At 43.1% G+C, this 27065-nt stretch overlaps 2 protein-coding genes across 5 annotated transcripts in view; one reads left to right on the top strand and one right to left on the bottom strand.

Annotated features, from left to right (window-relative positions):
• The window catches only part of LOC106036329 (LIF receptor subunit alpha), a 56551-nt gene extending 48882 nt beyond the window's left edge, over positions 1 to 7669 (top strand). For both annotated transcript variants that reach the window (XM_066988901.1, XM_048057475.2), the window contains exon 21: positions 18 to 7669. In XM_066988901.1, the coding sequence (XP_066845002.1) occupies positions 18 to 656 (639 nt within the window). In that variant the 3' untranslated portion in view covers positions 657 to 7669. The remainder of the gene's footprint in view (positions 1 to 17) is intronic.
• Positions 7670 to 13798: 6129 nt separating this feature from the next.
• Positions 13799 to 27065, bottom strand: part of EGFLAM (EGF like, fibronectin type III and laminin G domains) — a 75837-nt gene continuing 62570 nt past the window's right edge. The window contains exons 17-24 of one of the 3 annotated variants that reach the window (XM_066988903.1): positions 25667 to 25783; positions 23010 to 23190; positions 21110 to 21133; positions 19039 to 19117; positions 17984 to 18127; positions 16583 to 16666; positions 15483 to 15586; positions 13799 to 14989 (exon numbers count right to left, since the gene is read on the bottom strand). In XM_066988903.1, coding sequence (XP_066845004.1) covers positions 14835 to 14989; positions 15483 to 15586; positions 16583 to 16666; positions 17984 to 18127; positions 19039 to 19117; positions 21110 to 21133; positions 23010 to 23190; positions 25667 to 25783 — 888 coding nt within the window. In that variant the 3' untranslated portion in view covers positions 13799 to 14834. The remainder of the gene's footprint in view (positions 14990 to 15482; positions 15587 to 16582; positions 16667 to 17983; positions 18128 to 19038; positions 19118 to 21109; positions 21134 to 23009; positions 23191 to 25666; positions 25784 to 27065) is intronic. The other 2 variants (XM_066988902.1, XM_066988904.1) reach the window with 2 other exon arrangements.

The following is a 27065-nucleotide window of genomic DNA, read 5'->3' as shown; positions in this document are numbered from 1 at the left end:
CCTTTTTCTTACTTCAGGGAAATAAGACTCTAAAAACACTGGAAATGAACCCTTGCACACCCAATAGTGTTGAAGTGGTGGAAACACGGTCTGCAGTTCCCAAGATTGAAGATACAGAGATGATGTCCCCGGCAGCAGACACGGTTGTACCTGAAGATGGATCTGACTCAGAAACAGAAAATCATGTCGTTGTGTCTTACTGCCCCCCTATCATTGAAGAGGAAATCTCAAATCCCCCTATGGATGAATCTGTGGGGTCATCTCAGGTGGTTTACATTGACATCCAGTCAATGTATCAGCCTCAAATTAAGCCAGAGGAGGAGTCAGAAATAGACTTAGTGACTACAGCAGGCTATAAGCCACAAATGCAGCTGCCTATCAGTGCTCTGAAAATAGAGAGTCGCTCACCTGCAGAGGAAGAATCAGATAAAACTGCAGGTTACAGACCTCAAGCAAACACAAATGCCTGGAACATGGACACTCCAGACTCTCCTGGATCAGTTGAAAGCAACAATGAAAATGCATCTTTTGGGAGTCCGTGCTCTATTAATTCCCGACAGTTTCTGCTTCCCCCAAAAGATGATGAAGATTCTCCCAAACCCAATAACATAGGATGGTCCTTTACACACTTCTTTCAGAACAAACCAAATGATTAAGTGAGTCCACGTTGCACCTGAACCTGCCTTCTAAATAAGCTCTTATTCCTGATGTTGTAAAGAAAGGAGGAAGAAAAGTGCAAAAAGCATGCATTATTCTTGGAGACAGTCAGCAGAGGTTCTAGTAAGCTGAATGTTATCATGTTTAAGTTAGTAAAAGTGTTGATGTTCCATTTTAACAGAGGCTAAGTGGCCGAAGTTATAGCAATTTAGTTATTACTCTAGTAAAGTATATTGGATATAGGGGGTATTGAGTTTAGATCTCCTGATAAATGTAGTCAAAGAACTCTGCCTACCGTCACATAGTGTTCCAAGATCAATATGGTCTCATACAACTTATAACTTGGAAAGATTGCTTTGCTTTGTTGTAGTTGTTCTCAACCGTGCATACTCAAATAGTGTATCCCCAACAGATTTACTCACTTGAGGGTTTCATTTATCACAAACCTCAGCCTAATGCATGGAAAGGATATGGTTGGAAACTCTTGAGATCTTTTACCTAGTGATAAACTAAGAACAAATCAAAGTGCTACTTTTTTTTTCTCCCATACAAAAGGGTATTGTCACTGCTTAACACTTCCGAAGCAGTGGCTTTTCGAATCTGTTGCTTTTTAACTAGACACTAGTTTCTGTACCTACTGTATGTTTATTCAATGTTTGACTCAGGGGTACAAACTTGGGAAAAAAGTGTAACACTGATTTAAACCTCAGCAAGAACTGCATGAAGTTTTAAACTTTTTTTTAAAAAAAACTTTGAATGCTCTATATTTTTTCTATCCTTGGGTTAAGGAATTAATGTTTCCTAATGTATTGCACTAATGCATTTTGTATTTTATAGTTTCAGCTCCAGATCTCCTGCCTCAAAGTGGTACAATACTCCATTCCCCCACAGTATTCAGCAGTCTTTGGACTATGCAGTAATGTAAGCCATGGGGAAGTCTGTCCACTAACACTAGTTGTCCAAGCAGTTTGGCACCAGACATTAGAGGTAGTACTATAGCTCCTTGAGAACAAATTGCTCTTTGGATGGTCTTTATTGCATTAGCTTTGCCACCTGCTGCCTGGCTGTTCTCCACAGTGTCTATACAACAGGACCTTCTCTACAAATCTTATCTAGGAGTACAAAGTGGGATTGCTCCAGTGGCATGGAGAAACCCAAAGAGGTTTTAGTGCCACTACTTCTACCTCTCCTTTACCAGACATGTGAAGCAAAGATAGCTTAAATGATGTAAATTTGTGTGCTTAAAGAAGTGTTCAGAACAATCATCTTTGAAAATTTTTGTTTTCGCATATGCATCTATAAGGCAGCTGTAATTGTAACATTTCACTTTGTAAACTTAAGACTGTGGCATGCTATGAGTTTTACTAGCTTACAAGACAAAGTGCTTTCTAATTTACCTGTTCCTTATTGCTTTACAGTAAGTAAAACACAGTGATGAGAGATCAAATGTTTAAATGCTTGATCAGAAAGGGTCTCCATACAGTCCTAACCAAACCTTATTTTTTTTTTTTAATTTTGATTTCCTGAACTAGATTGTGGCTTTTGGAATAAACAAGATGAGTGGATTTCTAAATGAGATTCCAAACCAAATAAAGAGGTTGAATTGGCTAAGCTGCTAGTTGTAAAGGTGTGTGAGCAGGCCAGGAGGATGGCTAGCTTAACAGATGTTCAGTCTACAAAGCCACGTTATCTGGCCATCAAAATAAAACCAAGCATTAGGTTAAACCTAGTCACAGCAAGGGGTGGTGTGGTTTCAGATATTGGAAAGTCTCTGCCATCTCTGTAGAATGAAAATACAGAGGGATTTCAAGACGGACAGAAAGGCAAAACACTAAATAGCTTCCAAATCATCATCAGTAATAACTGCCTGTGCAGGCCTTCTGGAAGAGTGAAATGTGAAGACAGTAAAACCAGATCAGTCTGCCTGAAAGAACTGAAAGTGCAGATAAGATTCTGCTTTTGAGGATGAATCTTGGAATTAACAGAGCTGCAAGTGAAAAGAAAGGCAGTGTGAATAGCTGGTGTCCATCTGTCACCAGGCATCCCTGCAAGAGAAAGTTTCATGCCTAACCTATTACTGCCTATTATTCAGAACACTAAAATAATACAAAAAAGGAAGCAGTTCTGCTCTTTGCGCTTGATAGCTGGGCAGTGGCTGTATCCTAATACTAACCATGTTTTCTTTCTATTTCAAAGCTCACAATGCTTCATTTAAAGCTGATTTCTTTTCACTAAGGCAGATTTTTCTTAATGTATTTATCTTCTAAGATGAATTTTAGATTGTGCTGCCATATGCTTTTAATTGAAAGCAGAAGACGTCCAGAACAGAGTGCATGGATAGTGGTTTGTTGTGTTTCTGTTTAATGGAGCCGTTTCTCAGTGCAGAGGAGCAATTACTCTTGTATGGTGATTCGTAGGAAAAAGAAAACTCTGATCTAGTAGAACAACGGTGCTTTCTTATGGCTGTATATTGAAAGAAGTAACACCAAACTGCAGTTTGGGAGTACTGGCAGATTTTAACTCAGCAGACTAAAAGTCAGGGTGAATGCAGAGAATACTCAGAGCTCACAGAAAGCAGCCTAACACCCTGCACAGTGCTCTTAGGGAGAATCAGTTGAACACAACTATCACATATTCAGGTTTTCCTTCACACTGCTCTTCCTATTCAGTGAAGCCAAAAGCATTTTCAATTGCTTCATTTCTGAGGTAGTGGAAAGTTCCCCAAAGGTAGGGTCTGCCTCAGTGCTATCAAGGCACTCTAATGTAATTATCTGTCACTGCCATTTTTTTAATTTTTTTTTTTTTAACTTTGAATACCTATTTTATTTGTCTGGTGTTCTGACTTCCATGATGTAGGGCAGAAGAGTCCTGTTAATATCAATGGCTTACCATATCCTTAATCTTGTATCAGTAGCACTATAGTGGGGCAAACAGGTGAGAGACGCAGGCTTGCACAGCATATGTAGCATTGATTACTGTTGCTTAATGGATATGAACCAGTGAGCAGTCTTCGTTCCAGCACTAGAAAGGTCAGTTGCTTTCACTATGTGGTTCCTATCGAGCCTATTCAGTGCTACCAGTGAGGACTCCTTTCAAACGCCTGTCTTTAAATCTTCTGCAGCAAATCCATGCACTAGATGGGTGGGGAGAGTATGTGTGCTAATTTAGTAACCAGGTGAAGACACCCTTAGGTGCATGTAATAGTGAGTGACAAGGACTGTCAGGGCACAGACTTACTTTTTGAGCCTGAGTGACATGTTAAACCAGTGAAGCATCTTTAAGAATGTCTTCCATACCAAATTCACTTGGTGCTGTTTAGCTTCTAGATGTACTGATATCAACTGTAAGACTAAAACTTTCGGCTTTAAGGGGATCAGACTCCTGATACTGGTGCCTTTGGACTTCCCAGTGAGCCTCTTCAGTCAAATTAGACGTGAATAGAATTCATTCCCCTTGACTTTAAAAAATGTATTAGGAATCTTGAAGTACTGCATTTCATAACAGTAATTTTCTGAAAGATCTTACTCCTTTATTGAACATCTATTTTGTTTTAGTCCTTTTAAATTTTTGCTTTTTTTCTAAAAGAATAGAAAGTTGTTTGTTTTTTTTTTTTAATAAAAAGAAAGAAAGGAAAAAATAAAAAAAAGAGAGAGAGAAAACTTCCAGAAGGGATACGAGCAGTAGAGATTGTGTCCAAAACACTGTTATTCCTAACTCAATGCTTCAGTCCTTTGGCTGGATCAGTGTTCAGAGATGCAGGGTGCCAATGTCAAACAATTTCTTTCCAAAGCAAATCATCAGTGCTGCTGCTTTTTTGTTTTGAGCCATGCCTGTCAAATGTGACAGCTGGGTTTGGGTTTTGTAATAGTTTTTTGTACTGTTCACTTCATGCATGGAACAACGGTCATGTTTGATGTAATATCATGCACTCTCCTATTTGACATGTTGGTTATTTTTGCTGTTCTGACTGACATGCAGGGGCTGATCTGGGATCTTGGTTTTGTGTCTTAAATTTGGGAGTTGTAGATTTGAATGTGATATACCTCACAGAACTACTAGTTAATATTTCAACAAAATAGTAAGCTAATATTATGGGCAGGCAGTGAATTATCTTCCCTGCTGTGTGGTGGCTGCATACGCAGACTTAGGACCTAATCACTGACATTTGCTGTAGTAGGTGTCTCTGTTATCCATAGCTGCTGCTTTCATGGGTAAGCTGTTTCCAAAGGGAACCAGTGGCTGTGTTGTCTGTCACGGCACAACTGGCAAGTGTAACGTGTTTCTTCATCTTTGGTTTATGTGGGGGACCAGAGCTTTCCTTTGCTGGGCACAGGGCACGCAGCAGCGTGCTCCTGCTCAGCTCGAGTTTCAAGCTGCTCTGAAGAGCCACATTCAAGCCTCCTCTCCCTTTCTTTCTCCTTCTCCCTTTTCCTCTCCTTCTCTCCCCCTTTTCCCTCCCTTTTTGGTAAGTTCAACTCTGTAAAGTTGAAATGGAGGACTGTGGGGTTCCCTCTTATGCTGTCCTCCTGGACACTCAGTTGAACATGAACTGTAGCAAAAATGAAGGCAAGTGGATGCGCTGGAGGGAGGTGATTGGATATCACTATTAAAAGGCAATGAGAAATTGTGTGGTCTATTTTTAGACAATTGTTTCTTTGTAAATAGAATATTTGTACCTATGAGTAGATAGAAATATATTAAAAGAATTTGAAATGCATAGGAAAAATATGGGTAGTATTTAAAGAATCAGATTGCTAACAAGGTTCTGTACCATAAATATATCAAGAGCTTCCCATGTAAATAGCATCCTCTGCTCTGCCATGACTTTGAAGACCTCAGATCAAATGACATTAGTATTTTTAACACTAAGTAAGGTCCAAACTCCTTAGGCAAATACGTGCTTGCAGCATTGTGTAACTAGGTGCGTATTGCAGAAGAAGTTGGCTTACAGTTCCCAAAGCGTGTTTTTTTGAGCCCTGTACTTGAATAAATATATGCCTTCAGAGGTGCATTTTCGCCTAGAGGAAATGGTTGCCATCTGCACTCCTCCTACCATCCTACATGGAGTTTGTGCTGCCGTGCATTTAACGGTGACCTGTCTGGCTGATGTTCAGAGACAATGTCTGCAGTTCTAAGGATTCATTGTTGGCTTCTTCATTGACTTGTCCTTTGCAAGCCTGGGAACACAGTCCCAGACCCCAAATGCCAGATACTGAGATTCAGAAACATTGGAGTGTTTAAAAGCTCATTTCCTCATGCTTAGGCCTGTCTTAAATTTGTAAATGCCTTCTTAGAAGCTGGAAAACAGTTTCTTCCATAACAATTTTCTTTCCCCTCCTCTCCTATTTATATAACTCTGGATTTTCCCCAGTGTTTCTAAGATAGCCAGTGTTTATTTCCTTTTTGCATGTTATGCAAACAAACCTCAGATGATATTGGCAGGGTTTTCTGTAACTTTACAAGTTGTCCCAGGGTGCATAACAATGCTTTTTCCCCACAAAAATGTCTATTAATTTCTTTCTCTTTTTCAACAAAAAAAAAGTCTTCAGAGAATATTTGTATTTCAGATGTTGGGGGCTGAGCTTTCAACTGCAGGTGAGCTGGCCTGTGAGCAGGGTGCTCTGTGAGGGATGGTGTTAATCCCTTACCAGACTCATCCTGCCCTTGTGCCTGGGTGACTCTGTCGTGAGCCAGAGCAGAAGCCATCCTTATTTCTTAATGTGTTACCTGATGGTATCTCAAGGTAGGATTTGGGACAGTCCCAAAGCTGCACTTCAACTGGAGTTACCTGAAAGCAAGCTGCAGTGGAAATAGATGCACAGCTTCCATGAGCCTGCCACACGTTTCAGTACCTTTGCAACTCACTTTGGTCTAATGTGAAAACCATAGTACCCAGAGAGTAGAGTTTAACCAGAGACTATGTAAAAACTGAAATGTTTTCATTTTCCTTATTTGTGCTGAGATAAACTCAAAAAGCTCAAATAGGGCAAAGTAAAACAGACACTGGTAAGGTCTCACACTTTTTAGTAGTAATACAAATAAAAAATAATTCTTGAATTTCACTGCAACAGTGTTTCCTTAATGTGATTTTAAGAATGGCTTAGGATGAACAGCACCGTATACTTCATAGCCTTTCAGAAACATTTGTAATGCAGGGAATGGCCAAAACGAAAGATAACTGAATCACCTCTCATCTGAAACCCTATTTGAAGGTAAAGATAGTTTGAACTTTAGTCAGGTTGTGGTACACAAAGCAGTGGAGCTAGTGAAGTCATGCAGGTCACCTGAAGAAAAAAAAAAGTTGTACTATAATGCTGTAACTTTCAAAATATATACTGTGAACAGGTTCAATGGTTCAATGGTTTTTTAACTCTTTTTATACCATATTTTTTACAGCATAAGTAATTTGTTTAGAGATGTTTTTATGTTATGTTTTTACAAAGATTTTAATGGACTTTTGTTGAATACTAGTGAAAATGTTTCCCAATTTGAAATGGTCATCTATAGAAATTAGTCCTGAGAATAAATCAATAAATCAAACTGACAAAATAGCCAACCTAACACACTAAACCTAATGTCATTTAACATATTTCTGTTGCTGAATGATACCGAAGTTTTCCAGCTTCCAGATCTGTTACGGAAAAAAAAGATGTATTTTATGATTTAAACAAAATCATCACAATGCACTTTAATGAAGTTGTAGCATACCAAGTGGAATAGTGATTCAACAACATGTATCAACAAGAAAATCTGTTAGCTAAGCAATTAAACAAATGCATGTTTGAAAATGGAAGCATGGGACTGTGTTGGGGAAATAATATTCCAGTGGGGCAGATGACATGTAAGACTAACCTAACACTAAGATACCAACTTTGCATACATTTTAAGCCTAGTTTGCTTGGCTGTTGTAACTCCTGTTGTATTGCTTGTGTGTCTAAAAATACGCATGTATTTAACAATTTTACCATAGTATTGCCATGGAATTTAATAAATATATTTTCTTACACTCTTACATGTTTTGATATTTCTTGCTTGCATGTGTATTTTTAAGTAAGAAGTAAATTCTGCTCATGCTGTAGCATAAACAGAGATATTTTAACTTTGTGCCAGAGTAAATAACCACAGGATCTGGCAAGCACAGCCTTGGCTTCTTGATCGGCAGAGTAACACAAGTACTCTCTGAGCAGCTTCTCCTAAGCACGGCATTTTGTAGTGCATATGTTCATGGTTCACTGAAGTCCTCCTGGTTCATGTCATGCAATGTGACAAGAGGAAGAAGGGCACTTTCCTTACCCATGTCCTTGGCATGTGGTTCTAAGACAACGGGGTGAGGGGGGGCTGAGCCATGATTTCCCTGCAGGCTTGGGCTGAAAGCTTGAAGAAATGACCAGCCGGAGCTCTCTGTGGTGGATGGCTTTGCATGGCAGCCGTTCCTATCCGCAGCATGTAGCGATGCAGGAAGAAGGGGTCCAAGCTGCACACCATGGGGATTGGTTTGGCTGATATAGGACGCTTTCTCACGGTGAGATGATCAGCTTCTATGGTGTCTGTAACGTGGGCTTTACGTTGAAAGCTATTTATGTTACAGCACTGCAACTAGCAACAGTCAAGGAATCTTGTGGCTCATTTAACCACAGCATCTGAACCACGAGTGACCCACTGGCTTAGCAGTATGTGGACAGACAAGTGCCATAACACAGCACATCATAAAAAGCCATGGCTGCATGGCAGCCCTGCTGAGGCAGAGTTGGAGAGTCAATTTGTTGTCTTTGCCATAGCAGATGGCTGGTGCAGGTTGTTGATGTGACATGAACTATCTAGGATGTGTGAGCTCCACACAATGGTGGGCAGGTAAGAGACCAAGGGGACTAAGTCCTTTAATCAGTACAATGACTGCAACAATAGAGATGTGGAGATGAGGAAAGGTTTTGATTGTTCTAAAGGTGAAATCCCTAAGCTGCTCCCAAGCCCTGCAACTGCTTTGGCCAATGGAGGAATACCAGGGATGAGAGCAAGACAGGTCTCATTCCATCATCTGACCCTATGGCCTCGGGATTAAAAGAAGCAAAGGGGCGATAGCTTTGCAATAATTCCAAACAGTTCAGCAGTTGTTCAGACACAGTACATTCAAACCTTGGCAAAAACAGGCTAAGTCTGTTTGGTTCTTAGCACAGCTTGGACAGCTGGGGCTCACCATCCATTCACACTGAGGTAGCCATGGAACTGCAGCACCAGAGGAACATGGAAGTAGTGGGTTTCTTTGCAGGGCCAGAGCTGAGCCAAGTACATGAAGGACGCAGACCAGCTAGCCTGGGCTGAGCTGTACCGCTACAGAGCCAATTCGGAAGAGCAGCTGAGAGCGTTGGCCCCTGAAGACACAAGGTGGTCTCTGACCTCCTCACAGCCCCCACCAGCTCTGCCCCGCTACAGGGAGCTCCAATGTGGCAAACAGCCCAGCAATGCTCCTTACTGTGCATACTGTGCATGCTCTCTCTTTGTGAGAATTCACCTCCAGCATTGTGTTTGTTTTCTAGTCACGAAGCCAGTGCAGATATCAGTTACTAACAATATCCTGTTGGGCTACATTTACAGCCACTATGGAGAAAATACCTCAAGCCAGCTGTGAGCTGGAGCTTTTCATTTTGAGTGCATTTCACACTTTATGAGCTACTTGGGAACTATGAATACAGGCACTTTTAAAAAAATGATTAAAAATCACAGAGCCAGGAATATTCTGAGTTTCATATAGTGTTAGGGCCTTCAGAAGAATATGATTTGTGTTGTAACAATACACTGACCAAGTTTGAAGGTTGGGTAGTGATGGGGAGTTGGGATGGTCCTTTCTTCACCATGAGGACATGGGTGCAGAGAGGGACTCAAGATGTCATTACTTCCTGTCCTCATTCCCACATGTATCATCTTCTTTTGCCTAACTGTATTTCCTGCTTGCTGTCAGTGCTAGCTGCTCCTAACACATCACTGCCTATAGCAGTAGCATCCAGTGTTTCCCTGCATTTCCTGTTGCAAAAAGTTATTCTCAACACATGAATAAAAGCAAGAGTCCATGTGTACAAGTCATTCATTAGTACTAAAAAAAAAAAAGCAACTGTATTCTGCTTGTTTGAATGAAAGCTGGATGATGAATTGGTGATTTCATTTTTGAATTTGGCTTTGTTGATGCCAAAATTAAAAGATGTAGTGAGGGGAAAAAAATGGAAGTAATAGAAATTGTGAAGAAAATTTTAAATATTACCCCTCGGTATCTTCAAAAGATGGGAAAATTGAGGGAAACTCTTCTGTGTCCACAAAAAGTGACAATAAAAGTTGCCACTGTTGCCACTGGAAAATATTTAAGGATCTGCAATACAAACAAAAAGGTTGAAAGCCACTGTCTTGCAAGCCAGCCTAAACTTCTGCTGTCCTGTTTCTTCTACCCAGTCCTCAAACCCAAGGTTTTGTGGCCGCCAGTCCCGCAGTGACCCTTGTGACATCCCCGCTTCCCACTCCTGGTGTCTCGCCACCATGTGCAGTGCTGGAAAAAGCGGCCAGTGGGGCTGGCGTTGAGAGAACGGCACCACTTTTTCCTCAGAGAGGAAGAGTGAAGGAAGCTTAAAAAAGACATGGTGAGGAGAGGAACAACGTTGTCTTTGTCCTGTGTACAATAAACAAAGAATAATGCTCCAACAGTGAGGGGAAATACAAGTGAAATGGGGATAATAGGCCTGCAACGCTGCCAGGCACTCTCCATGGTGGGGTCTTATGAGAGGGCAAAGACAAGTTGGGGCTGGCAGAGCTGAGGGGGGTGAAAAAGGGACTTGAAGAGGTGATCTTTTATATCATTTCACACACCACAGCCAGCGCAGGGCCCACCCCAGCCTGCTCGGGGACACGGCTGAGGGCCGGTGCCTGCAGGCCACCGGGAACAGCAGGCCCTGGCACTGCCGCTGCTTACTCACCGGTGAGCCCGAGCACGGGGGTGGCAGCCACGTCCTCGCCCCTCCGTGGGGATCAAGGGCACCCTCAGTGACTCAAACCGCAGGAAAATGGGAGCAAGTGGGAGGCCTGCCCCCCCTCCGCCCCTGAAGTAAACTGCTGACAGACAGAAGTGTCCGGCTGATAGGATGGGGCTGCTGATCTCCATGAGTAAACCACGGCTGCATTTTTAATCCAATGTTTTAAAGTGTTTTCCCGAAAGCAAAGCCTGGGTAATGAAAAGCGTAACTTTAGCAGTCCCCTCCTCCTCTTCGCCTCAGGGCCAAGCTCGGGGGAGAAGAGCTCCTGGCCCCTCAATTTGACCACCCAGGACACACCACCACCAAGGCAAGGCTTTGCCTACCACAAAAATTTGACTACCCTGTCCTCAGCAGACTTTGTCCTTGTCCTTTGGTCTTGTCCTCAGCAGGCTTTTCTGCTGAAGCAGCTGGACCCTGGGGAGGTGGCTCGGGCTGGGTCACAGCGAGGCATGCTGCCCTGTGGGAAGGAAAGGCAGGGAGCAGCTCTCAAAAACAATCAGTGGCTGGTGGGCGTCCTTCCCCCCTGCCACCACCATCCCTTTTCTCCTGAATGCCCCCTGGGTTCCAAGGCACAGCCCAGAGCCTGCTTTGTCCCATCCAAGGCTGGCACCAAGCAGGGTGTTTACCAATAGAAAGGTAGTTTTTTTTTCAGGATAAATGTGGAAAATCAGGAAGAAAACTAAGAGTTGAGATTTAGAAAGGGGATTACATTACAAAGAGAGGCACGAGGACTTAGGGATACAAGCTGCATTTCCACGTCTCTTTGCTCTTCTGTAGATTTCTTTTCCTTTTTTTTTTTTTTTTTTTAACAGTCTGCTCCTTGCCTACCTGCTCAAAAGCACACAGAGCCACCACTTGCCTCACAGGTCACTGCAGGGGGACTGGGCACAGCAGGGCCCGGGCATGGACAGCTGTCCCCTGGATGCCACCTCTGCTGTGGGGATTTGAAATGTAAAGCAGGACCCAATAGTGACAAAATCCACCGAAGAGCTACAAACCAGTTCCCAGGGCTTCTGGAACTATGGTACATGTACAAAAGCCCTTGAAGTTGCCACAAATTCAAAAGCGTGGTTTTTGACCCATCAGAAAGTCCTGCCAGAGGTTGGGAATGGTGGCCATGTGGTGGGCAGTCTCCATGCCCTGCAGTTCACTCCAGAAAAACCAGGCACTTGCAGCAAAAGGACACAGGACTGTCAATGGGTGTGAGCGCATCCTGCTGCAGTGCCAGGGTTGCACTGAGCCTCAGATATATACTGGGTGATAAATAATAAGGTTAATAAAGAACGTTGGCGAGCAAGCAACACATCCAAGGCCAGTTCCTGGGAAAATGACTAAGTGCTCTGCCATGCAGCCTCCCCTTTTCCCCTCTCCTGCCCTAGCCTGGTTTCAGGGGTGGCTGAGCCTCTGTACCTGGTCAGATGCTCCTGAGCTCCTGGCACCAATGTTCTGCCCAGCCTGCTGAGTGGTGGAAGCCTGGGGGCATGGCCAAACTTTGCCAGGGAAACCACAAATGCACGTGCAGGGATGCTCCCCATCTGGAATTTTCTCAGGCTCTCTCTAAAAAGTCCCAGAAAACACTTTTTTTTTTTTTTCTTTTTTTCTTTAAAGGAATCAAGCCATCCTTGCTATTCGCCCCCCCGCTGGCGCCGTGCAGCTGTGTCACTTGTGCTCAGCCTGCGCTGCGGCGGGGCGATGCCGCCAGCACCAAATTCCCGCACGGTGATACACACATTTGGGAAGAGGCGTTCGCAGAGCTGCAGCTTGCTGCTTTTCCTTTTCCACAACAACAACAGAGGTATTTCCTACCAGCTGCCCCCCTCCCTGCATTTCAAAGAGTAGCTTTTGTTCTGGAGAAATATTGCCTTGTACCAAAACACCAGCTACACTGCAGTAAATTATCTTAAAATAGAGATTTCTCCTGCCAGATGTTTGCCTTGGAACTGCTCTCCAAACCCTGCAACAGAAATGACAGGATGGAAATGGAGAGGCTCACGTGACAGAGCAGGGAGTGATGCAGTTTTGGGACTGGCACTGTCCCTGTCACCAGCATCACAGTGGTCCCGAGGACAAGGGGTCTGGCTGGCCAGATCTCTTTGCCTTGTGTTGGAATGGGTCAGGTCTTTGCTGCTTGGGAAAACCCATGTGCACATAAAACACAACTCTTTCCTCTCCAGCAGCCAGCAAGCCTCCACAGTTTTTCATTTTTTACCCCATTTCTAACTCCTAGCACTTATCCTGTTTATACCCAATAGTATCAAATTCCACTTACCTTCAGTTTAAGGACATGTCCTGGCCATGTACTTCAGTGACATTTAATGCATACATTATCCTGCTTTTTCCCGACCACACATACACCATACATTCACGACCATACACCTCTGTCCTTATGGGGTTCCCTAAACCAAAAAAAACTACTTTGTTTCTCCTGGGACAAAAGCCACGTGTGTCTCCAGCTCATCTGCTATCTGCTTATTTCTTCTGCAGTTTTTCTGCAATGCTGTTTCAACAGGGGACAGAGCACAGGTGCACATGTTACATGCTGGCACCACCATATATTTTTCTGTTTCTTTCTAACAACTCCCAGCATCTCTTTTTGGCCACTGCTGCCAGGTCTGCATGGAGCACAAGATCTTTACCCCAAGCAGTCAGGGTCTCCCTTCCAGAACGTAAAAGAGGGGCTGTGGTCTCCTTGGCAGCTATTTCACATGTGCTCACATCTAGCACCACCTACCATTTGTTCACTCCAGCCTGCAGCTGTTCAAAGCCAACTCTAGACGGGATGAGACTCAGAAACGTGTTTTGGTTCCCAGGGAGCACCCTGGGCACAGTGAAAAAGCAGCCAAATGATCCTGTTGCCCATTGCTTTTGCCACATCAGGTCCTCCGAGCATGTTGTCATTCAAGTGAGCCCATGCTGGCACGGAAGTCAGTGCTTCTCTGGCACCTCTGCCCCTTGACAGCTCATGGCTCTGCTTCAGACAAAGAGTTAACAAACCCAGAAATCTCTAAACTATGAAATTCTGGATCATTTCCTTACTGTCTCAACAGCACTCTTTTTGCCTGCTTAAATTACAGTTTGGCAATCAAGGTTGCACAAGTGTTGGTCCAGTGCCTAGAAAACATTTTATTTTAAGGGGTCTGTGACCTACCAAGGTCTCTTGCACATCCCTTTTCTCCTTTTTCAGCATTAAAAATTGTGATTTAAAATACCACAACAGCAAGAGTTTGTACTTTTTTCCTCCTAATCTTTTAATGTTTAAGCCAGAAAAACTTCATAATGTACATTTTAAACTGTCAAAATTTACAAAACAACAACAAAAAAAAGAGATTTAAAACTGGTTATAACTCACAAATATCTCCACCAAAACTGTATAATACAGACACTGAGCCTTCTGTATAACCAACTGAAACCACAGGTCACTTTGCTATTTTCAGGAAAGTGTGCAAAGAGCTAATTGTATAGTACACCTAAATGTCAAAAGTTATACCATGTAAGCAGGTCTGCTGCTGCTATAAAAAATATACAAGTATAAAATTACTCCTATAAAATTGGTTCATTGATTTTTGTTGCTTGTAGTAAAAAAGTAGACTTTAAGAACTTTCCTCCTCAACAAACAACAACATTTTGAAACCAGTCACTGCAGCTGTTATTTACACGGGATGAAACATAACTTAGCTAAATCAGAGCAGTCAGAAGAACTGCTGATTTGGGGACATACATTTGAATGCATAGATACGTTGCCTGCTCATGTATCTGTTGCACAATACAGTCGTTGTACCATTGCAAAGTGGAAGGTGGAATGAATGCAGGTGTTTAAAGACTGCCCTTTTTGACATTAAAAAAGACAACCTATGGACCACAACACAGCCACTGAGCTACTCGTAACACCACACAGTTCTCTGCTGTTTGCACTGACGCACGACCTTTAGCGCTTACTAAACACGCAGTGGGTAAAGGGGAGGGCTCCTACACAAAATACTCAGTTTGGTTTGGTCAGCAGAGGAAAGGAGGGGGAAAATGTTCTTTTTTTTTAGGGTTTCCCTTTGGCTCTGTCATCTTCTGATGGCGACCATGGTCCGGCTGTGGAGGGCTGCAGCAGCCAGCTCACTTTCATCTGCACACGCAAGCGCAGGATGGGTCCTCAGCTCCAGGGCTCCTCTCTTGTCACTTGGTCCCACACATGTTGATGTTCTTCCCATCAGCTGCATCCTCCACCAGCGAGATGTGGTAGTCGGTGGACAGCGTGAGGTGCGAGATGCAGCCCACCAGCCCTCGCAGGTACTGCCTGTTGGTGTGCAGGGCGATCTCCTTCATTCCACCTGGGGAAAAGGCAACGATGAGAAACTCTTCACCAACATGTGCTCCTGTTCAGCCCACTGCATGCCCGGCAATGTGACACAGCTTCCTAGCAAACCTCAGAGGTGAATTTTAACATACAGGTTGTGCTGTGTTTTAAAATACAGCTTTTGGGCAGTCAGAGGGAACAAGCAGAAGAGAACAAACATGGATCCTAATTACTTATTGCAGAAACTGTAGCAGCAATAAGCACTGGAAAACCTTGTGCCCAGGCTCCCACTAATATACAGGGTTTGCAGCTAATGTTACTTGCTGGGGACTACAGTGAGCACCTCGGTACTGGTCCCTTCTCCTACCACAGTTCCCTTCCCCTCAGAAACCAGGCTGTGGAGGACCAGAGGCTGCTTCATGGAGCCTTCACCTGGAGTCAGATGGAGCTGGGATGCCTTGGCTTGCAGCTTCCCTTGCAAGCACAAAAACACAGTCAGGTGCTGAACATGGACAGTGAGAACTCACCTACATAGAGATCTCCATTGATGTTTAGCTGCCTCATCTTTCCAGGGGATTTACCAGTCCTGGCTCCGTAATCATCCACAGTTACTTTGCCAGATTGCCCATCCCTGAAATGAAAAGCAAACAGCTCTTAGGCATCCAGCCCACAACCAGGTGGGAGGAGCAGCAGCATCCTCCTCCTGCCAGGAGGACAAGGGGACTCAGTGCCTGGTGGAGGATGGGCCTGATTTTAGGCAGTGACAAGCTATGGCAATCCCGACCCCTCAGGGTGTTTCTTTTCACGGACCTGCAAAGGTGGGGACACATTTCTGGAGGAGAAAGAAACTGGAAAAGAAGTAAGTTGCACAGCTAGGGGAGGATGGGCAGGTGCTGATGTGCTTTTTAAAAATCAGACATGATATAAAAAGTAAACTGCAGAAGCTTAACCAAGAAGGGTGAAAAAAGGCAAGGTGAGGTAAAACTTAAGTGCCCTGCTCAAATGGCCCCTTTCTTGCTAGAGCTTTTAGGCCACTTCCACTTCATAAATGGTTATTAACTGCTTTGACAGAAAAGCCACTTGTCGGGCTTTTCTCCTCACTGAATTTGGTGACAAGCTGTGCTAACATCAGTCTGTGATTTCCAGGGAATCGGCATCTCACGAGGAGAGAGATGTGTGCTTTCCCCACTGGGCACGCCGGCCTCCCATGAGGTAATGAGTTATAAATATGAGTTATATATACACTGCAAGATGTCTGCACCTCCCCCAAACAGAGAAAGTAGGCATACACGGTCTGTGCTCTAGCCCTTGTGCCAGTCCTCGGAGTGCTCACTAGGGAATTTCAGAATGCAGACGCTAAAGAGAAATGCAGTTAACCCGCATGGTATGGGCTGGAGAGATGGCCTGTCACCGCCTGGGAACAGCCCCGCGTGATGCTGGCAGCCTGCCTGGAGCTGCGCTGGCCTTCAGAGCTGGCACCGCCACCTCCAGTACAATGATCTCTGTGTGTGCCCTCCTGCAGCAGCCGAGCTGCTCACAGCTCTGCCCCGAAGTGATGCGAGAGCACGGAGGGAGCTGCGGTGGCTCCTCTGCAGTGCTGCCCCTGGGATGAAGAGGGGCCACTTACCGAACGGCCTTGACCCGGTGCCACCGGCCGTCGCTGAACGAGCCGTTCACCACTATGGAAGCAACGCCGCTGCCCAAATTGTAGCTGCAATTAAAAAAAAAAAAAAAAAACAACACACGTCAAACCACAATGTAAAGTGTTACCACCTCCCTTGCAAAGACTGTCTCACCGCACACTGATTGAGCACCATTGCTCTGTGCCTCATAAATCTGCTCAGCCCCCAGAGCCCACCTTTAGCTCAGATTTTGCAGGTGAATGGTAGCTTCCTTTGGAAACCCAGTGCTGATGCACTTATTTTGGAAAGTCAGGCTCATGGAGGAACAGACAAAGCTCCCTCCTGCCCAGGTCAGAGAGGGTATCGTCATCACTGGCCCAGGCAGCAGACAGAGGGCTTCTGCATAGCATTTCTTCCCGGAGCCAGGATGCTGTGATGGTCAGTTACATATAAACCCTTGGCCTAATGGGAGAGAGGTTGCTAAACTCGGTTGCTAAATAAACTATTACCAGTCAAATAAAGCATGCATTACAGAGAAGGTTGAGACCTGTGATGTTAGAAAGGATGAAACCTAACGATATAAATACAGAGATAATCGTGAACCTCGTTGGTTCATTTGCAGATCAATATTTTTTTGCTGCTAATGAAATTACTCAGCAGACATGATGTCCCCATCAGGTTCACACTTCAGGCATCTTAATTTCAGACACCTGAGCCTACCTTCACAAAGGGGAGATGATGCTACCTAGAAGCAGGATCATGAGGAAAGATATGGCTTTCAAAAGGCACGAGTCCCATAAAGCACCATGCACAACATTGCACAGATTCTGCCTAAGTGTCTGCAAGGGTGAAAGCAATTCTGGAGAGCAAGAACAGGAGATCAGCCTGTTTCTCAATTTCTCAACACTCCTCTGCTTTATTTTTTTGACAATAATATTATTTGTTTCTTAAACAAGTGGTTGTGTTGGTGGTGGCAGTAACAAAGCCCAGTGCCGGCTGGTCTTGTTTCACAGGGAGGGTTATTCTGGGGTTTAAGAAGGTGAAAGTCCTGCTCCCATGTACACACCTGATGCCCTACACCTGGTCTACTTAATTGAGATAGCAAAAGCAATGCGGGGAGTTACTGACAGTGCTCCTATCCTCGTAGGGTGACTTTTAACAAAATCACAGTAAAAATATGATGTTTTAGGAATTGTTAGGGAGAGAGGAAGAGTGATGTAAAGTTGGCAGCATGTTACTTCAGTTTGTATCCTTTCCCAGACAAGAACTGGATTTATCACTGAACAAAACAAAAGTTGGAGGTGTCCCACAATGCACCAAAGGACAAGCACATTGGATGTGCAGTGGAGGCACCTTCAAGCACTGAGTGCACTGTGCGCAATAAAAATAAAGATGTGATAGTTTACCTGAATATTAATGCTCCTTCTTGAAGGCCTATAGAAATGAAATCACTATTAGGTCGCATGGGACTGTCTCCCCTCCACATCAAAAGACCTTCCTTCATTGTGGTTTTAAACCTCATGAACACATTTGTTCTTGCTCCTGATACCCTGTTTAATGTAAAAGAAGGAAATAATAGTAAAATATTGCACTGAGGCATGGTTTTAAACCTCATGAACACATCTGTTCTTGCTCCTGATACCCTGTTTAATGTAAAAGAAGGAAATAATAGTAAAATATTGCACTGAGACAGTCTTCTTTCAAACAAACCTAGAAGATGATGCAGCATTTCTTGTCCCTTAGTCTTACTGGATACTTCCTAGCAATTTGCCTACATTCTGATTTGTGAGGGACTGTGGTTCACAGCCCCATTTCCAGCATTTCCGGGTGGTGGAATTGAACTTGGTTCTCCAGAATCCCAAACACCGGGTTATTCCACACAAGGAAGAGAAAATACTTTTTCTCTCCATCTCATGGGAGACGCAGTCTAACAAGCAGACCTTGAGAACATCTGGTAGGTTGGGTGCCCTGGGAGGTGAGAGGTATGGAGCTGCAGGTGAGGACATTTGGGAAGCTACCCATAAGCAGTGGCTGAAATAGAGGCCAGTATTTGCTGGAATAAAATTTGCAAAATTTGCTGGAATTTGGGCATCTTTTAGAGAGCAGCCAAATAGAAGTTTGAGGACCTAAAATTTAGTCTAGAGTAAGAGTTTAAATCCTTAGACTAAGGATACAGGATCTGTATGTTCATTCTCTGTTCTCCAAAAGCACACACCAGTCCTCCTCCGTATCAGATGTATGCTGTGAATAGCATTTCTTCAAAGGCTACAATATGCTTAGCTATTGTAACAAGCTAAGCCATAAGCATATGAATAAAAAATATATATTTCCTGAAATATATACTATTATGGCAAAAATAGTTTAAAGCACTTAAATATACAACTTCCTGCCACAAGAGGCTCCCAACACTATAACAGTGAAGAAGCAATACAATCACTTATGTTCGCAGTAGATACGTTACCTTTTCAGGATATCTGGATTATTGTATATGAGGTAACTACGACCAATAAACTGTGGGATTTCGATTGCTTCTGTAATGGCTGAAAAGTATTTAAAAAAAAAAAAAGTAAAAAAAATGTGTGTTAGCTGACATGGAAATAGAAGAGAAAAAAAAAAAAAAAGACTGTTTTATTGATTTAGTCCTGCATTGACAGGTCCCTGATGGTGGCTAGAACCCAGCTGAACTCACTGACACTGGCTTCTGGAAAGGCACCATCAGTTTGTACGTAAATACAAGGGCAGTAGCTGGGGACTTTCAAACCACTGACTTTATACCATGGGCCTAATGTCTTGTTCCACCATAAACATTAGTAAAGGAAAAGATGAAGTATTGGTAAAATGCTGCTTATTTTGGTTGTTGTTGTTTTAATCACTGTTTTCATATTCCTTGATTCTCCATGGTGCAGTGGTGGTTCTAGCACCTCTGGGAAGCATTGCAGGAAGAGGATAGCTCTGGGAAGGACCTCCAAGCCACTCTTCATCATTTTAAGTATACTGGAAGCAACCAAGAGTATCCTAAAGGCTGTAGGACAGAGGCCGAACGTGCAAAGCCTGTTGGCCCATGCATTCAGCACACACAGCAGCGCTGCCTGGCAGGATAAGTGTGTCTTGCCCAGACCTCACTGGTGTCCCCCCAGCCTCTTCCCCAGGGACAGCCCCTGGCAGAGCTGCAGTTTGCAGTCCCAGTCACCACTGGGAGTGCAGCCTGCATTGAGACCAGCACTAGAGCTGGTGTACTTCTTCCCACTGGGAAAAAACATTCATAAATTAACTCAGATGTGTAATGTAAATCACAGAACATAGTTGACATAGACCCACTGGCAGCCGGTGAGCGCTGTCCTGAACAGATTTCCTTTTGAGTGAGCATCCTACAACTTGCTGCTGAGCTCTCATAACTGCCTGCTGCATTAATATAAGCCAGTTTTATAAATTCCTTGAAATAGCTAACTTCATCCTATTTTCCTATTGAGAACTAATCCCTTCAACCCACAGCTAATCCCATCTATATAGATTTCAAGCTTTTCAGGGCATGGATGTTTGCTCTCTTTGTGCAATACTGAGTCTGGCTGGGCTTTAAGAGCTCACTGTAACACAGATATATAACAATTGCTGTAGTCTGGCAGCCAACAACAGCAATACAAAATTGAGCTTTAAGTGCCAAGAGTGAGAATTTTAGATAGTGACAAATGTCTGTTTCCATCCTTAGTGAAATCAGGAAAGCTGCCTAATGTGTCTAAAGAAACCACCACAGCCCGCAGCCTGCCAGCACTGCTGGAAGATTGCAAAAGATGCATTGGGCTTGGCCAGACACTGCTTGCTCGGTCTGATGCTTTCTGTGTTGGACAGTCTCCGACCACAGCGGATGGAGGCAGAGGGTGTCAGAGCCTTTTTCCTCCCTGTGCGTGTCCCGTGCTGGCAGCAACACCCAGCTGCTTCTGCCTGCGGCAGAGGAATGGGCTGGTTCCATGCACAGCCTTTGCCCTTTCTCTCTCACTGATTTCCTCTGCAGAGTAACACTTCACGTGCGTTTATCTCTGCTTGCTCTTTGGTGTGCTCCTCACCTGCTGCACAGAAAACCAGCTAAATTTGAACAGTACCCTTAATGCGTGCAGGAGCTTCACAACTAGGAAGGACTAGGGCTGGTAGGGAGATGTTGTACCAAACACCTTCACTCCCTGCTCATTGCTGTTTGGCCGAGAGGCACCAAAACTCTCATGACAAGCAAGAGCAAAGTCTGAGCAGCTGCAGTGACCTGAAGGAGCATCTACCCCTGAAAAGCACCTGCCTGGCCCCACTGCTTTGCAAATGCAGAGGCCAGTGCTACAGCCACCATGCTGTACTTGGCAGGTGCTCTGGATGCAGTTTCAAATATTGACTGGACAAGGTTGAAGGAAGTACTATAAAATGCCAGAAAATGTTTTGGACTGTTGACAGAAAATTGCCAGACTTAATGGAAATCCAGCATCCAGCTTGCTAGAGCAGACACAGGCACACAGTGACAGAGCAGTTTTCATATCATTTGCAGTACTTACTGTTGAGGCAGTAGTTTCCACACTCTGCAGTGAGTCAGCACAAAACAAAACAAGAACATTCTGGTTTTATTTTTCTATAACATAAGCATCTCCCATCCACCGACCATCAAGTGGCATGCCCACCTTTCTGCAAACATGTGAACCCCACTTCCCTTTTGTATAGGCAGGTGTAATCAATTATGAAAATAGCACTCAATAGTTTTACCCCATCTACGTATATTTGCCTGCTTAAAACATACAAAGGTGCAGCCAGCACTAAACCTTTCTGCTGTTTTCAAGTACGAGTGACTTACATGGCTTATGAATGGATCAGCTCTACCCAAGGGAAAGCAATGATTTGCCATTCCGCTCTATGTTACAACCGAGTACAACTACTTTTAACACTCACCACAGCTTGGAAGGAAGACACAAAACACAACAATGCCAGCAGAAGCTAATGAAATCCTCCGCCAATGATCCATTATGGTGTCAATCAATAGCTCATATCACATACCAGAATCATTTAAGTTGAATTTTTGTAAGTGCATGTATAATTCTGGAGAAGGAGGTGTAGTCCCACACAAGCAATTTGTTTTTTTATTCAGTGCCTGGGGTTACAGCCACCCACCAGCAAGCAGGATGGTGGCTGCACCTCCAGCCTCTCCCAAACCAGCTGAGTGCACTAACCAAGCCCTGTGCCAAAGTAGCAGCATCCATACACATGCATCCTGCTTTATCTGTGTCTACACACTACTGACAAGATACAGGTAATGATTATTTTGAGAAATCTGCTCTGGGCTCATCAGGGCTGTTCTGAATGAGGTGCATGAGGAGAGACATCCATGCTATCTGCACATCCGTGAACACTCAAGCTGCAAAGCATTCACTTGCCTCAACCCGCCCTAGAGACCTGGGTACTGCTGCAGATGCTGCCTCAAAGCCAGGAGCACAGCACCCTACAAAATCACAATTCCTCCCCACTGAGAAGTCAGGATAAATGACGTTCCTCCTGCTATTACTTTGACCACAATAACGTAAGCAGAGCAGTTTCTTGCATTGTTTTTTAAGATGTTTTTGTTCTAAGACATTGTCTTTTTTGGAAGAAAAGGCCAATCTATTCATCATGATTTAAACCAAACCACTATTTTTTACTTTGAAGTTTATGCCTGTGATAAATGAAAGAGTGGGTAAAGACAATAATGTCACTCAGCTCTTTTTAACGTTTTTGCTATTACATTGCAACAGTCTTTGAGTTTTTCAAAATCAAGCCTAACACAGAAGGGAAACATCTCCATCTAGTGGTAAAACCTATATTCCTTTGTTTAAGGCTTTTCATGCAGTCAGAATACTTTCCTGAGTCTAAGGCTTGAAACGTAGCAGTGGCTCTGAAGAAAGAAAAACAACATATGCCTGGGCAGGTTTTCCTCCTTGGTGGTCTCCATTGCGGTACCAAGGTGCAGACAATGAAATTACAGAGCAGTAAGAGTCTATAAAAGGATTAGACCTTGCTGTATATGAGACCCAAGTTTGTTGTTAGCTCTACGGAGGATAAAATTACAAGGGTTATCAATCCTCATGCTTCAGGATGTAAGATAATCACTGGCTGAGGGATGCTGGCAGGAATTCCCCCTTTGTACAGCACTGCGTAACCAGGGAGGTATATGAAGCGTGCAGTGCTGTCCACTGTGAGCAACCTGATAGTGGGCTGCTATCTGTGGATCATTGTTCTGTGCTAGGAAAACAGTTATGATATTCATAAATAACAAAGCAAATTCTTCCCTGGGTAGGTGGACCATGCATGGATGAAAAGGGAGCTCTGACCTCCAGGGTTTCTATTTCAAGGAATGTGTACAACAGTTGTAGTTGCTAAATGTCTGCCATTTTTGCAAAGAACCCTGGATTGAGATGCAGCCATCGTTACCTTTCTGGCAATGCAGCCCATCGAAGCCCAGGGGACAGTCACATTCATAGCTGTCCTTCTTGGGAACGCAGCTGCCTCCGTTTGCACATGGTGAGCTCACGCAGGGGTGGGCTGCATTCGCTAGGTTGACTCCAAAAGTGAAATCATGCGCCACATCAATTGTCCGGTCATTCAAGATAATCTGGGTGTTAAAAACAAAGATATAAAGGGAGGGAAAAAGCATTCCAGGCTATCTGTATTGCTCTGCTAGTTAGAAGACTTCTCTGTGAGACTTCAGAGAAAGTTAACGCTTGAAATTTGGCCCACAATCTGTTCCTTGGGATCAGAATGTTTTTGAGGCACAGGTCCAACACACTCACCCTGACCCATTTGTGATGAAATTTCTTTTGTGTTTTGTGACACAGAACTAGACAACCCTATATGGAGAGAAGTGATGTGGGATTTACCGGTCTGGTCTCTGAACACTAAGCCGTGATCTAGGACTGTAAAATCAGATGAGCACTGCTGAGAAAAAGCATTTCTGAGATCAGGAAAATCCCCAGGAGACCAGTGTTGACAACACAAATACTATGCAGAACAGCTTGTTTTTCATGCTCTTTATTGCTTTCTAGTACCTCATTTTGCCGGAAAGAAGCTAGAGTTAAGAATGGATGAAAAACATAATTAACGACTTCACAAAACTGTCTGTGTACAAACCAAAGAGAATTGTTAGATGTTGGGATTTCTCCAGTGTGTCAGCAACATATGTTCTCCAATAAAATTGTCATTTTAAAAATCTCAGCCAAGATTCAAAATCTCAGCATAGAAATTACATCTGTGTGTTTAGCTTCTGATCTCAGCTACATCAAAATAAGAAGTCCATTTTCCCAAATAAATAGATTTTAAAGGCAGAAGTGAAAATTGTAACAGTTATGTACCCTGGCTCCCACATAGCTCAGACAATGTACCTTAGGGAGGTTTATGTGGGGAGGGGAGATTGCAAGGAGAGCCTATACTCTGTTTCAGACAGTGTTAAGCAACTTCAACAGTAGAAAAACATCCAGTCCTGTCACAAAAATGGATCAGTGAAGAGCCCATTACCTTTCCAGCTTCTGTCTAACTTCCAGCTACATTGTGCCATGAGTTAACAAGCTCCCACTCAAAAAAATGCTTATCTTATTTCTTCAATTAAACTATTTTCAGCCTCCAGCCATTGTTTCACATTGTGCCTTTTTTGTATCGTTTCAGACAAATCCCATCCTCACGTAGAAATTAGCAAACCACAACAAAGTCGCTTCTTACCCTTATCTGAGTTGCCTAAATAGATTGAGATCATAGGTCTTCTAACACCTAAGATTGAGATCTTTCTATACCTGGCACGTTTTCCAGGACTTAGTGATGTTTGCAGCTTTATTTCTCTAACATCCTCCAACATCCCGCTGTGTTTGAACACAGCAGTCAACTAAGAGCCTCACAGTACCTGAGAGGCAGGCAGTACTCTTCCCCGACATCCCATCCACGTTCTTAACTACACCACAAAAATATGAGTGTATGCTCAGCATTTCCAAATTCTTATCAGTGCCTCTGTACTCTAGGGTACAGCCCCACACCATATAAGTATGACTTAAGTTCTATGTTCCCAGGCTCCCCATCTTGCTCTCCAAGCCACATACTGTTTAGTCAAGCCCATCATTCCAAATAAGTTCATGTCACTGACCTGTTTCTATGACTATTACAGACTCCTCCAATTTTCTTTTCGTGTTTCCTGTTAGATAACTTACAAAGATACTGAAAAAGGTGGACCAAGTGATGAAAGCAATTACAAGGAATTGCAATTACCTTTCTGTCTTGATCAATTAGATTCACTACTAGGGCTTTTTATTTGTTAATTATGTTTCATACAACAATTTGCTCATTTTAAACACCAAGGATTCAAGGCCAAGCTTTGAGCTTTGTCCAGATTATTTTAGGTACGCTAAATCTAGGGAGAGATCCTGTTAATTCAGCTTGAACTCTCTTTTGACTACTTATTCAAAATATTACAAATTTTTGTATTTTTGCTCTCAAAACTGATTACACCTAGGTAAAGCTGACTGTCCTGGAACATAATCTGTAGAGTTTGCCAACAATGAAAGAGATCTTCCCCATTCATGCACCCCACATAAAAGAGTAAGAGGGGAAGGTGGAGAGAAGAGCTACTCTTGGTTGGTATAAAAATATGCTAGCTGGACTGGAAGCCACTTTAATTTGCACCTCCTTTTCTGCTCATTATTGTACATTTAGTCACCTCAGTGTGTGCACACCTCTAAGTATCTGAGCATCTATTCTGTTCATTTATTCATATATTGTGTTAAAGGGCACTCCAAGGGCTCTAATCTTGACATAGTAATAGGCATATTTCTCTGCTTGCTTCTGTATGGCTTTAGCAAACTCATTAGTACAGAACAGAAATTTATAGGGAGAATGGCAGCAGTAACACTTGCTGGCTATTAAAGTTAGACAAACCTTTCATTGCGAGTATGTTTAAGCACTTTGTGGAGAGCTCCTGAGATGAAATCTTGGATTATTTTGAATATTGTCAATGCTATAAGGGCAGGTTTTCACCTAAAGTGTCCACTGGATAGGATATATAATGAGATGAAAATAAACACATTCAACATGTTACTCTGGGCACACACCTTTTGGATGCTCCCACTGAAGGGCCTGAGGATCCCTGAGTTCTTCTTCACTGTATCGTAACTGGGGACTCCGCCAATAAATATCTCAGAGCTGCACTTAATCTGTGTGAAAGCCCCCTGCAAGAAACATAGCAATAATATTTTATTAGAGTAGCTGGAACCATGCTTGTATCTTCAGACTGGCTTAAATTATATATTATAGTTTACTTCAATGCCTCGTTACTTCTGTTAATTGCATTTCTTTTGCAGTTCTCTCAGGAAATCCACCACAGGACACTGTCTACTTCCTGTGCTTTATCCTTAGCCAAGCTAGCTGCAAAAACCCAAGTATTTCAAAATGGGAAAACTGAAGGAATAGAGGAAGGAGAGTTCTGAAACAATAGTAAATTCCTTCTATCCTTACTTACTAGTCAATTCTCATTCTGATTGCTGTCTGCACACCTAACTATTTGCAAAGAGTTGAGGTACATGGATGCAAATCCAGGACCCAAATGAGACTCATGAAGTTAAAATCAAATCAAGGTCATGCAACCAAGACTCATTTAATGTTTCCAACATCTGAAAAGCAAATCCACAGGAAGATACAAGGCTGAATGGAAGAAACATTGTGCTTACTTTAGTTACTAGAAGTAGTTGCTCAAGATATCTGACGGGTCTACTCGGCTTCATAGTATGAATGGAAAGTAGTTTAATATCTAAAGACAGGATAACTGTGCAATCCCAGATCTAATTTCATTGTTGACAGCTCTACAGCCAACCTCCGTCTGCAGCTGCACTGCAGCACTTACAGAAGAAAAAAGTGCCCTTACCTTTACCCACCTATCTAGAGGCATCTCTACTGCTCTGCTTGAACGTTTGCCACTCAAACTGCTCCTTACCAAAAATGTGCATTTCAATTAATTTAATTTTTTAAAAAAAAGTCTTTCCTTTAACTAGTTTCCCAGTTTGCAGGAAAAAAAAAAAAGAGGGAGACCCTTCTGCTAAAAGAATTTGGACTTTGTTTTTCTGACCAGACTTTCCATTAGAAAAGAATAAGATATTTTCTAAGAAGTTCTAGTCTGAGGCTGTTGGGATAAAAAAAAAAAAAAAAAAAAAAGTACTTCTATACGCACAATTGAGTGCATCTGCTTTGAGTGAAATACCCTGCCTGGGTTCTTGCAAGCAGCATTTCATCTTATTAAAACTCTCTATGAACTCTAGGTTAGGGAAGAATAAAATGCAAGTCATCAACAATGTCAGTAGTCCAGCCTTTACTCTACCCTGAAAACTACTTTTGCAAGGACAAGACAAGGGAATAATTTTATTTTGGCTTATCTATCCAGCATAATATTCAGAGAGAAGAAAAAAAACAGGACTTTGTGCACATAGTTTTCTGTTTCACCCTTCTCGAGATGATGCA

This window comes from Anser cygnoides, chromosome Z, assembly GCF_040182565.1.
Source record: "Anser cygnoides isolate HZ-2024a breed goose chromosome Z, Taihu_goose_T2T_genome, whole genome shotgun sequence".
Taxonomy (NCBI): domain Eukaryota; kingdom Metazoa; phylum Chordata; class Aves; order Anseriformes; family Anatidae; genus Anser; species Anser cygnoides.
This window is presented reverse-complemented; position numbering and strand designations above follow the sequence as displayed.